Consider the following 13,777-nt stretch of genomic DNA (forward strand, 5'->3'; position numbering starts at 1 on the left):
AGTTTTATGCTGCCGATTACCAACTAACACTTCCAGCCCGGCTCTCTTCCCTGAACTTCAGAAAGAGCCTGAAAGAGCCAACTGCTTATTTGGCATCTCCACTTAGATGTCTAATAAGGATCTCAAACTCAACTGGTCCAAAATAAAGTCCTTCACCAAAACCATCCAACAGTCTTCTCCATGTCAGTAGATAACAATTTCATCCTTCTGGTTGCTTAGGCCAAAAACTATCCTAGATTCCAGTCTGTCTTACATCTTATATCCAATACACCAGGAAATCCTGTTTGGCTCTGTGTTCATCTTCCAAATATATCCAGAATCCCACCACTTCTCACCATTTCTACCACTAACGTTCTTGTCCAAGCCACCATTATTTTATGCCTGCATTACTGTGACAGCCTCCTAAAATCATTATCCACATACATAATTCTTCCTGAAGGTTCAATTCCCTGACTTCCTCTTTTTAATGTTTATTTATTTTGAGAGAGAGAGAGAGAGCATGTGAGAATGAGCAGGGGAGGTGTAGAGAGAGAGCGCAAGCGAGTGAGAGAGCAAGCGAGAGAGAATCTCAAGCAGGCTCCATACTGCCAGCACAGAGCCCAATGAGGGGCTTGAACTCACAAACCATGACCTGAGCTGAAATCAAGAGTTGGCTACTTAATCCACTAGTCACTCAGGAGCCCCTTGACTTTCTCTTTCCTAATGATCTTATCATTGGTCTTCTACTGCTGCTACTTATTCCTGTGATCATCCCCTCCCCTTTTTATAATTACCAAGCACTGCAACCCTGAAAGCTGTAACTTCAAAGTTAAGCTTCCCACTGTTGATGGCCACTCTTTCACCCATTATGTCCTCTGTTACCTCCACTCTAACATTCCTCCAACTCCATCAGGACCTACAATCTTTAATCCTGTGCTTTTTCACTGCCTCTCATTTTCCCATTACACTCTTTCTTAAGGAGTTTAAATTCCATGGTCAACAATTTCTTTGTCCACATTCCCTCAACTTCCTTGCTCTTCTCTCCATTTTACTCACTTGACGAACTCCCAAACCTGATTAGATCCACCTCACCACCTGTGCCCATCCAGCTGATGGGTGGAAGAAAATTATATAAGCAAGTGCACTGATCTTCTACTTGCCTGACCCTTACTTAACCTGCAGTGGAACATTTAACATTGACTGGAAGTCACACTCTATTTCCCTAGGCTTTTCATTCTTTTCATCCTTTTCTTTCCTTTTCCTTTCTTCTCACACCTCCAACTCTCTTTACCCCTGATCTTCAGGCTCCTATGATGACCTTCCTTTTTATTTCAATGAGAGAAATAGAAGTGAACCAAGGAGACCTTCTATGAGCTTCCATCATCACGTCCTCCTCCCTATGTCTGGGCCCATGCAATCTTCTCTCTTGTTAAGAGGGACACACTGTTTGTATTCCTATTTCAGACCAGTCACTGTGTACTAGATCCCACCCAGTCTCATCTACTCAAGGGTACCATTCCAGCGATTCCTCTCGGTCTCCCGTCTCAAATTTTCCTGTTTTACTAGCTCATTTCCATTTGTACATATTATTATTTCTTCTTAAAAAAATACAAAAACTCTCTCTGGACTCCCATTTTCCCCTGCCAACCACGATATGATTTCTCTTCTCGCTTGACAGCCAAACCTCCTGAACAAATTGTCGATATTCAAAATCCCCAATCTAACTCCTCCCACTATTTACCAATCCCATCAGGCTCTCACCCCTACCATTTATCAGAAACAACTCTTGTTAAGGTCAGCAAAATATCTATCTAGTTAACTTCTGGACATCTTTCACATTTCAGTGAAACCCCTCCGAAACATTTTTTGACATTTCTGACTAAGTAAACCACTCTATTACATGCTAGCTATCATATTGCTTATCCTCAATGTAACTTTATATTTGCATGTGATTTCTCAATTAAAGATTCTTTTTTCCTCAATAGACTCTAAGCTCCATAAGGGCAGGGATAAGGTCTATTTTCCCATCATAACTGTATGGTCAGTGTCAGGAGGCCACCAATAAATTTTGGGAGAATTAATGCTTTATTACAATCATGCCCATTTTAAACTTGGGAAAAGGAGGCCTAGAGAAGTAAAGATACCAGCTCAAAGTCACATTGTGGATTATCAGTAGGATAGGGACTAGGATTAGTTGAACATACTGACCACCAAGTGCCATGCTACTTTCTAGGGGTACATGATGAATGAGACATGCCCCACTTTTCCCAGTGTAGGCCTTATAGAGCTTCCACCATGTTTGGGCTAGAAAGGACCAGCCATGCAACCCAGTTCAATATCAAGCTCTTCTTGTGTCTACAAAGGCTTAGCTACCAGGTCAACAGAGATGCTTCAAATGCTCTGGTTCCTGCATTTAAAGTGGCCAAGGAGAGGACCTCTTCCCCAAAAGCATCTGTTTGACCATATATGGTGATAGATGTTAACCAGATTTATTATGGTAATCATTTTGAAATATACGCAAATATCAAATCATGTTGTACACCTGAAACTAATATGATGTTATATGCCAATTATGCTTCAATTTAAAAAAAAAAAAAGCATTTTTAAAAAATTACATTGCAGGCTTCAGAATAAGACCCTTTGGGTGCATATCACTCATCCCTGATCTACAAATTATGAACCAGGAAGAACACTGGAAGGAGTAGGAAGGTCAACTTAAAGTACAACATTAAGGGGCGCCTGGGTGGCTCAGTCGGTTGAGCGGCCGACTTCGGCTCAGGTCATGATCTCATGGTCCGTGAGTTCGAGCCCCACATCGGGCTCTGTGCTGACAGCTCAGAGCCTGGAGCCTGTTTCGGATTCTGTGTCTCCCTCTCTCTGACCCTCCCCCGTTCATGCTCTGTCTCTCTCTGTCTCAAAAAAATAAAATAAACGTTAAAAAATAAAAAAATAAAAAAATAAAAAATAAAAAAAAAGTACAACATTAAGATCCATTGTCTCTTAAAGACCAGTAACAAAGAGAGAAAAGCATTTCAGAAATGAAACTGTCAGGAAAACAGGCCTTCAGTTATACAACTTTTAAGGGACCTACTGCCTTAAAAAAAAATCTACGTACAACAGTTGGAAGACTGCATATTTTGAGACTAGCAAACTACCAGGCAGAACTATCAATAAATACAGTCCAATTTACCACTTTGTAAGGGACTATATTACTAAGGTGATCATATGACTTATTGTGCACAATGGGACAGTTTGGGAATAAAAAAGAAGCACTATTAAAAATCATACCAGGACAAATGAGTATTTACTAGGACTGTTCCAGGCAATAAGCGCAGGACTGGTTACCCTCTTTAGGAACCATCTTCCGCTCATTACACATGGAGAAAACCAGGTATTCATTCAGTCATGCAAATGACTCCATTAAGCAAATCAGCCAAAGCAGCCAGAATGGACAAAACACCAGTCTAGTATGGGCTCTATTTAAACAATTTTGACCCTGAATGGGCATGCTAATACTCACCATCTCCACTGAACAAAAACAGAGTTAAGAGTCACTTGCTTTATCTACTTGTTTTTCTTGCCCCTTCATTACCTGATCTATAGTCAGTCTTTAGGAAGGCCATTTCTTCCCCCCTTTGAAGTTTAATCTGAATGCGTAAGAAAGAATATATACCCTTATGTGCTAAGCAAAGTCAAACCGAATGCCATCCTTCCAATTTCCAGAGGCTTCCCATATGTGCCACATCTTTAATCAAGATGTACTTACTCCTAGGTCATTCACTGAGTTAACATAACAAAAACAAGGTCACCAGCCACAGAACTTTATTGTAGGGGTCAATACATATATCCTTCTCAGAAATGTTTTGAGCCATTCACTTGATGGTTATGAACACATCAGGATCTAATTGGCCTATTTTTTATTTACTTGGCAAGAGAAAATCATGAATCAAGTCCAAAAGACCTGATTTAAAAAAATCTGTAAAAAAGGGAGGGCGAAACACTGCCCATCCTTCTATGTCAAGAAACATCGTACAATTCAGATGAAGAAAGCAATTCCATACAAGTCCAGCAAGGCAAGCTGGCAAGTAGAAATGAAACAATTTGTTATACAAAATGCAAAAGGAGTCTAAGATGAAATACAAAAAATAAGATTTGGGTCAAAAAATCATTACTAAGTAAAGACCATAAGGATGTCTATTAGTTGTTTTCTTTAAGGGGAAAAGAAATTGAGCTGTTACTTTTCTGTTTATTCAGAAAGAAAAATAAGGAAAGCGTTTGAAAAATACTTCTGATATTGAGTGAATTCTTTCTCACCTGCTACCTAGAATTCACAAACATCTGACTTATTCTTGCCCACCTGTAGAAATGAGGAAATAAAATCAGTATTTGACTTTTAGTACGACACTCACAACACCCGAATGAGGTCCAGAGTAATCCTAGATCGGGGGATGTCAATGTTGAGTACTTGGACTTCCACTCTTTCTCCAGGGCCCAGTCCAAGACTCCTTCTCTTCTTTGTTTTAGAAAGTTTTGCTTCTGTCACATTTCGTATGGGAATCAGCCCTGATCTCCCCACTCCTATATCTACAAAAATTCCAAACAGAGTGGCATTCTCGACTTTGCCTGTGAGAACTGTCCCAACCTGCAGGTCTTCCAAGCAGACTATGCTTCTCTTGAAATCAGGTTTATCAAAATCTACAAGGAAACGGGAAAAAAAGACAGCATAAATAGTAGGTCCTGTACCTCCTAGACACAATATGCATTAGTAAATAAGTATTTACCACGTGTCAGTTACATGCTGGACCAGGAGTAAGCATTGAGAGGGGCCATGAAAGAAGCTGAAACCCAGGCCTGCCTTCAGGGAAAATGTATCTCAGCTGGAGAAGCAGCATTCGCATAGTAGGAACGGTCAGGAGAATTTACCTGAACACTTTTTCTCTCAAACTCTATCTTGCTAACATGCAAACATTAGTAGTACACACAAGGACCGAGAAGAATAGAGGGTCTTGTGTTCCTTTTTATGAGGAGGTGATGGGAAAACATCTTTGTTCAATGAATACACAAGGCCAAATGACAAACACTGAGAAAAAGTAAGATCTTCCCCGACAGAAGATGGGGAGTTTTCCCCCCAGTTCCTGAATTCTCAAACTGTTTACAGGTGGTAGAAAATATGTCAACATTTGGTCAAGTGTAGATGAAATTAAAATGCTCTCCTCTCTCATTTCCCTCCATGAATTTGGGATTCAGGAATCAATTTCCATCCATTTTGAATATATTTACCCAATCAAAAACTTAATAGATTCTTGACTATCTATGGCTCAGAAACCCAGATCAGCCAGTACCTAATCTTCTTTCTCCTCCTTCAATTCAATTCATCAAACATTTATCAGCTCCTGTCCACACACTCTGCTGGGTGCTAGAGCTACAAAGATGAAGACACACAGATCTCTGCTCTCAAGTTCCTTACAGCCCTCTTTTCTTGTTCGCCCCGGTGTATGCGTACAGTGTTCGTTAACACCATTCTCCCAAAAAGTGGGTATTAAGCGTGCCAAGGAATCATGGCTCTAGTAAAAACAAAACAAGAACAACAACAGAGGTTTCGTGAGGGAGAAGGGTAGAAATAAAAGTCTAAGTGGGACTCTGGGGTTATCTGTGCATTCCATTTTCCCATGCTCTTCTTGGCCCCCTTTCCTAGGATTACTGAATGTTGATTCTAATAACAAAGAACATTCTATGCTTGGATCTCCTTTTACCAAGGCCTCATTTTCCCTCCACCCATCCCACTTCCTTTTCCTCCACAGCTGTTGGCTTGATCCTGATTACTTGTTAAAGCTATCCTTTACAGTTGTACTAACAACTGGCCACCTCTTGGTTCCCCTCCCCCAGTCCAACCATCCTGAAATCAAGTTTGTTTTTCTTTTTTTAATTTACCTTTTGCCTGTAAAATAAAAAAGTCCTCTTTAAACCTCAAATCTCATTTTCCTCATAAAAAAGGAATATTCAAAAACGAATTGATTCTTTAGATTTTCCCCTGACACCGAAGTAGTGGATTCCAGAAGCAAGAAACCTGTTGTAATATTACACTGGGCAGCGACTGTGTCAAAGCAAAGTGAAACTGAGTCATTGATCAGGATCAGAGGTGGGATGGTCTTGAGGTCTCACAGGCATTGTTTTTATGCTTGGAAATTCTTTTTTCTTACAGAGGTTCAGCTGCCACAGATTCCCCAAGGGTTCCTGATCAGCTGCTTAGTTTAATTTTGCATGGAAAATCAGAGTCAGGAACTACTTAACATGTTCCTGAAGACAGCCTGGGCCACTGAGAAATCAGAAAATCCTCCATGTACCAGGCAAACATTAACACTTTGATGGCCAAGCCTACATAGTCAGTCTCCTGTCACCGGGCTGCTTCTGACAAACCCAATTATAGGAACTAACTAGCAACCAGCGTGTTAATAGAAATAGAACTGATCACGCCATTGAGAAAACAGGAGACGGGATGGGTACAGGGAAAGAATGTGGCATCAAGGAAGGGAATATTTTTGAGAAGACAGAGAAAAGAAAAAATGTAACATTTATAAGTACTGTAATGAGGAAATATCCAACATACTAACTGCCTCTTCTCAAGGATGACTGTTTGCCTTCCCACTTGGGGATATTTTTAGTATTAAAATAAAAGTTTTCAGACATTTTGAGAATTGTGACTTACACTAGGGTAAAGGTCAATTCCAAAGTGAGTTTAAAAGAGACTTATTTGAAATTTCACTTGTCACACTGATAAAACACTGCAGTAACTGGTAAGCTTGGTCCAGAGCCCAGGTTTTCTGCTCACTAAGGGCATGACAAGGTGAGGACCTCTACTTAGCAGTTGGTTGTTTAATTGAACCATATAATCTGAATGTCGATCTTTGCTCTTAGTCTACAATGTAACTAGGATAATGGAGCAATCAACACCAACACAGAAAAATGAAGACGGACAAGAAAACCCAGTACAGGAGGCCTGCAGCTAGAGAGAGAATAGTTCCCAGTCCTTTATATGTGGTGGTCCTAGGCATACCAGCCTCGTATCCCACCAGGTTTGAGAACTGCTGCTCTCCCTGGTATCCTGCTAAACAACAGAGAATTCACATACAAGGACATCAGGACTCCAAAGGTGGATCTGTCTACTGAAACATCCACTTTGGATGGACCACCCTGGGGTCTCCTACATTTTTGTAATACATCTTACTGTGTATTTTTTCTCTAACTTAAAAAAAAAAAAAGTAATTTCTGACTTACAGAAAAGTTGAGGGAATAGTATAACTCACTGGGTGAGTTTTTCTTCTTTTTTAAGTTTATTTATTTTTTAGTAAGCTCTATACCCAACGTGGGGCTTGAACTCACAACCCTGAGATCAGGAGTCACTTGCTTTTCCGACTGAGCCAGCCAGGCACCCCTTATTGGGTGTGTTTTTAAACTCCTTTAAACCTTTTCAAAGAAGCATGTCTAACCCCCTCAACAGAGCCTAACTCAGACTGAAAAGAGTCAAGCCCTAAACATGGTGTCATAAAACTGGTTATGATACAAGTCTAGATTCATTTAAATCTGTGCTTCCTATTCAAACTTCTTTAGGAAGTAGGTCACTTGATCCCTTAATTCTTTTTCATCGGGTCATTGCTCTCAACAACCATGGCTGTTCCCTCACCATCTACCTATGCTGAAAACTGAGAGCACTTTTAATTAGAAGGAAAATCAACAGAGAGATAGTATCTTATTTGTTCAGTGTGTTCGCTGACACAGAATCCAGTAACCTGGAAGGCTGTAATTTAGGAAGAAGATTCACTTTTTAGTTTATGAACTGAATGCCTCACCTTGGACTTCTGGCTCCTACGAGATAACAGCTTACAAAAGGATTATGAAAAATGTGTGCCTCCATGCACACAGCAGCCAGTGTGTGATGCATTTAAGTCTAGTGTGATGGAAAATAAGCATGGGATAAGGAGTGGGAAGAGAGGGCTTCTAGCTTTGGCTCTGGATACTAACTACCTGCAATGACTTTGAAGAAAGGTCACTGTGCTTTAGTTTCCACACGTACAGAATGGAGAATAATATCCGTTTTTGCTTATGGCAGAGGTTTGTTGTGAGGGCCACGGGAGATAACGTGAGCTATACAAGTAAAAGGTGCTGTTATTCACGTTTAATTATTTACCTGTTCGAAAGTCAAAGCTCTCAGGCTGGCTGAGACCATCTATGATGACCTGTAAGGTGTGAACTGTTGTTTGCAAACTTTCTGCAATTTTCTCTATGCCCTCCTTTTCAAGGAACGAATTTATTTTTTGCTCCATTTCAGGCTTTCCAATCTCATACAGCGTCCCTCTGATGAATGACAAAAACCTGCAGGGACAAAAAAAGCCCAACACTTATTAATAATATTACTTATTTTCCAAATATTACTTATTTTTCAAAGAGGTCACCCTAAAATTCATTCATCTCAGATCCATGTACCATTAATCAACCAATCAATCAGTCTTGATTGAATATCTGTTATGTGTCCTGTGCTATGATGAATGATCTTGGAAAAAAAAAAAAAAAAAAAAGAGGAGGCGATAAATTTAGGTTCTTGTGCTGTTTCCCAATGAAGCACCTGCTCAAAATCAGGATCAGAAACACTTTACAGTGTAATGTTCATTAGAGTTTAGTGTCATATATATTTTCTAAGTAAGGATACCTCAGTTTACCTCATGTTTCCTAAATTTGAGTTAGGAACACTTACTTGAATTTAAATTCGCTAACAGGCAAACAAGAACTGATGCTATCAAAATCCAGCAAAATATCCAGTAAGAACTGCCAGCTTTTGACAAATGAATTATTCTTTTCATATGCCATATCACTGCTTTTTACTTTTGTGGCCCCAGGATGGCAGTGTTACCTGTGCAGGTATACTGTCAGCCTACGAATTCTCAAATCTCATCGCCAGTCAAGCTTCACACGGAATAGATTATATCAAGTATATTAAGTATTGAGTCCACAGAAAAAATATGGGAGGAGATATCAAAAAGAAAAAATAACTTTCTTACAAAATGCAAGGGGTAGAGGCAAGTAAGATCTCAATTACATCATCTTAAGATGAATATTATCTTCATATGCTGTATAAATTGTAGTTGCAATATTTACAAAATAAAAATACCTGCCTTTCTCAATTTTCCTTTGCTATGTTTAGCATTCCCTTATTTGCTGCCTCTCAATTATTTAGCTTCCGAGTTCAGTAATACTTAAGAAAAAAGCAAAGGGTTAAGGAATTACCCCCTTCAGTTTCATCTGAATATTGGGCCATAGCTAACTTTCTTGACAGTTCTTGGCTGGGTATTTTTCAACATCATTAAGTTCCATTTCCTATGATTAATGGCACTTTAAAAATGTCAACACAGTAATCAGACAGATAGTGATACTAATGCCCTCAAATCCTTTCCTCTAAGGATGTCTCTGGAACACAAGAAGGGAAAAAGAAAACTGTTGGAGGCTTGTCTATAATCAGAATTGGGATGTATCCCATTTGGCAGGGTGCTGCATTATCGCAAAAGGAATGCTTGTCATTTCCAGTCTTGTTCTGCATTGTTGTGTTCAACCAGAAAAGCTTCTTCAGTGATCATGTGGTACTGATCATCTGGCACCTGGTGGAGAAAGCTCTCTCATCTCTCACTGAGGGCATCTCTTTGGGCCCAAATATGCCATCTTTCTATATTCCCATGGCTATATTTTTGTTGAAAAACAGATAGATTCCCCAAAATCCAACTAATTCTCTAGAGAGTAGATCTTGGTGAATGGTCTAATGAAAGACCAAGGAATTGGTGCTTGGTCGCTGTCCAAGCTGGTGGCCAGTGAGACCTACACTGTAAGTGTGTGTGTCCATGGCTTCTCCAGCCCACCAGAGAGGTAGCCAGTATCTGCTGGTGCTGTTGGACAGGCAGTAGCACGTAAGGGCCCTGGTGACAGGGAACAGCTGCTGAAGCTGACTGACGGGACAGCTGACCTACGACAACTTCTGCCCACAGCCAACTTTTGCGCACAACTTTCTAAATGATGCATATGCCCTGCTGAGCAGGCTTCCCCGGTGTTTATCCTCTTGGCTTGATTGGTCTGTAACTAGTTATTTAGTAGAACATCTTTCAAATCCTCAAGATTCTGGCTTATAATCACCATTAAGATGCCAAAGCATATTCATGGGCTGTAAATCTGTAACTTTGAATGGCATTTTATAATTAATAAAAGTAACTAAATGGCAGAAAATTTCCAAAGCACTGTACAAGTCTTGGCCTCAATAACAAAAACACTGGCTTAGGAGGCTGCTTGGAATCTTAAGGTTGTGTGTGTGTGTGTGTGTGTGTGAGTGTGCATTGTGTGTGTACATGCGCGTGCCCATGTGCATGAGACTAAACTGCTTCCAAAGCCACTTCCATATAAAGAATTCTGTTTATAGTGGTTGCAGATGTAAGAAGAAAATTGGTCTGTTTAACCTGGGTGCATATTTCATATATCATTTTCATTCTCACACCAGAAGCCCGAGGGCACTGGTAACTGAAATCAATAAAAAAGTACCAAATTGTGCTCCTGGCTAATGTTTCGTATTGATCAATCCTATTTTTAAATGACTATGGAACAAAGTCAAATGCTACTTTATTTTGACAACTTTCTTAAAGTTACAACAGGGTTGATGAAAAAGGAAAAATAGCAAACAAAAGGAGGACTGTAAAATGAACTGGGAATATAGCATTCAGACTGATTGCTCCCCTCCTGGATTTCAAATACATTCAATGATAGGAAACAATGTTTTACAGTTGGTAATCATTCAATAAATATGTGTTCTTTAAATAGCCTAAGAAAAATTTATTCTACATATTCTGAATTTTCACCCTGGAGTTGAATGTGGTAAGTAACATGTAATACAAAGTTTCATTTTAGAACTGGATAGGCTAAGTAATACTCAATACAAAGTACTTTCTGCCTCAAAAATACCATATAAAAACACACTGCCTTTTATGAAGCTTGGAACACAGAAAGGAGGTGAACGTGTACTAACAAGTAAGTGCCAGGAATTACGCAAGTGCTTGATCGATGTGCTCATTTAATCCTGACAATAATCCTAAAGGCTAGGTGTCCTATCACACAGAAAAGGAAAACTAAGGTTCAGGGAAGTTAAATAATTTGCCCAAGGCCACAGAGCCATTTTCACTGACTGGAGTTTCATGCCATACACATCAGCGTGTATCTGTTTATAACTGCAGTCGTGTCAAAATAAGGGATATATATAAAACATAATACTTCTGGTAACATTTCACCAACATGATTTAATGGCAGATTAGTTTTACACATGAGACAGCTAATACTGATAAATCCCACACAGAAATTATTACATACATGCATTTATGTAGACAATTCTCTCAAACGTGAATGAGTTATTAAAGTCACAGTGTCATTTTCTCCACTGTCTCTGGAAGGCTTTTCAGTTTGCTAAGGACTGCCGTCAGAGCTGCTGTTTTTATTTAATATGAAATTTCATCCATCTTACTTAAGTAAGAAAGTAGCATAAATGCAACAAATAAGCACATCATGTTCTTTTAGCGCACATCTGCACAAAGTTAAAACACAGACCTTGCAGCAGAGATGATGCTTGTTTTTCAAGCAGAATGCTTATATAACCTAAAATCGCTGATATTTGCAACAGAAACTTGTTACATACTCAAGGGTTTTCCTCTCACAGAGTTAATCTTTGCAAGATTTTCCCCCAAAGAATAAGAAATTCTTGAGACTCGTAAGACTTCAGACATATCCGTTCAGTTTGGGAGCTGGGGACTGGTGTTGTGGCATTAAAGCACCACAGCACTCCACGGAGCACAGGAGAACCATGGTGATGCAAGTCGGTCGCTTTAAAAACAACTTGCTCTTAGCAACAGGCTCCTAGCCTGTGTGTGGGCCCAACACACAGGCTTCGCAATTTCGCAAAGAGCCAGGCTGCAAGGGCTGAGGGCCTGAAGTCGTCTGTCCACTCTCAACATTTCCAAGAGACTTTAGTACTGGTTTATTTTTATCCATTCGTTTGACTCAGTTGCAATTTTATCAGTAAACAAACCATAAAATGCAAGAGCATGGTCATTTTGTAAGTGAGTAGGTACAGACAAAGCAGGCCGTGATTTGTAATTCAGGGAGATGTTCAGTGATTTAAAAGGAGAGCTTGTCCTCTAGGAGAAAGCCCGACATTCTAACTATGATTGTAGAGTAAGTGGTGGGACACAAATGAAAGTTCAGAAATAATTTTTTATGCCAATACCACAGGTTCTATGTGTATTTTCAAATGTACTGCTCTTAATATTAAAGACCAACTATAAGTTCCACTGTGGCAGAAAAGAAAGACCCGGGACTCCTTTCACACTACCTACAGGAGCTGCATCTACACAGGTGGGCACACAGCAGTACACGCTTAGTTCAGCTTGGAGGGAGGGTGCCAACTTTACTGCATATGCTGTGTCAGCAGCCATGTCAAAGGGGCAGCAATGTGAGTTGCGCCTTAATCATCAATTGTCTAACCTCTGTGTTAAACTGAGACACTGAACTGGGCCAAAATCCTTAAAACTCTTTGCTGGTGCAAAATCCATGAGTAATGGTAAATTCAAGTACAGTGCATTTAGGGAGAAGCCCACAGAATCTACTGTATTGGAGAAGCTGGTAGGTAACTGAAGATAACCCTTCAGTGGCTTTTCTTAGCATGTGATCAACCAGAGAAACTTACCGCAAGCAATTTTTTCACAAGAACTTACAGCCAACTGGCTTCTGAGGCCTGCAGATAAACTTTTAAAAAATGTAACCCTTTCAAGAAAGGATACAGGAATTGCTCTGAAAGCCCTTACGGACTTTTATCTAAGAGTAGAGTTTTAAATGGTATGGGGCTATCCAGGCAGCAGCCAGGGGCATCTTAGGTGGCACTGGCTTGGTATCAGTTGGCGTGTCTTTGGAGCACCTCTTGCATCTGAACAAACCCTGCATCTGAACACCCCCCTGCATCTATGAGTGGCAGAAATAAAAACAAAAAACAAGAGCAATTGAAAAGGAGCTGTCATAGACTAAGAAGCAGTTTGTCTTCCAAAAGACTTGGTTTAGAAGCATCACACTATTACCTGCTTCTAACTTCTGAAGAACTTCAAATGTTTCCTTCTTTTTCAAAGATCTGGTATACATGCATAGAAACTGGACATGGCATGCACACTGCATTAACTGTCTGTAGAGAACATATCCTTAGAAAGCTGTTTTATTTTATTTTAGCAATTTAGTAGAGGGCATTAGCTTTATAAAAAAAATGGCAGTATGCTTACACAGTTGCATGAAACAAAACATCTACGATCAGTGAAATAATAACCAATGCCACAAAGAATAAGTAGTATTGATTTTTATGTGGCTTTTCCTATTTCAGAACCACTTGCTAGGTTATGGTATACTGTGTGATGATAATATAATTAAAACTATAATTTTAAAATGTATATACATATACATCCAAATGGGTATGAGTAGATAAAAATGGGAAGGCATCATGCACTGAAATGATGTAATCACATCATTTCTAAAATCTGTTTTAGGAGCTGCCTTAGAAATAAACTTATAAGTGACAAAGGGAAATTAGTTTTCTTACATTTTTTAAAACAACAACACCTCCTCTCCAATAAAAAGCAGAGAAAACCCCAACAATCCTATATTACTCAGCTTGATCATCCTCTTTCCATGGAGTTTGGTTGCTTTAAACACACACACACACACACACACACACACACACACA

The 13,777-nt window shown here is 39.6% G+C and overlaps 1 protein-coding gene across 2 annotated transcripts in view; it reads right to left on the bottom strand.

Annotated features, from left to right (window-relative positions):
• Positions 1-3,784: 3,784 nt before the first annotated feature.
• Positions 3,785-13,777, bottom strand: part of SRBD1 (S1 RNA binding domain 1) — a 196,621-nt gene continuing 186,628 nt past the window's right edge. For both annotated transcript variants that reach the window (XM_032592636.1, XM_030310525.1), the window contains exons 20-21: positions 8,165-8,349; positions 3,785-4,674 (exon numbers count right to left, since the gene is read on the bottom strand). In XM_032592636.1, coding sequence (XP_032448527.1) covers positions 4,385-4,674; positions 8,165-8,349 — 475 coding nt within the window. In that variant the 3' untranslated portion in view covers positions 3,785-4,384. The remainder of the gene's footprint in view (positions 4,675-8,164; positions 8,350-13,777) is intronic.

This window comes from Lynx canadensis, chromosome A3, assembly GCF_007474595.2.
Source record: "Lynx canadensis isolate LIC74 chromosome A3, mLynCan4.pri.v2, whole genome shotgun sequence".
Classification (NCBI taxonomy): Eukaryota; Metazoa; Chordata; class Mammalia; order Carnivora; family Felidae; genus Lynx; species Lynx canadensis.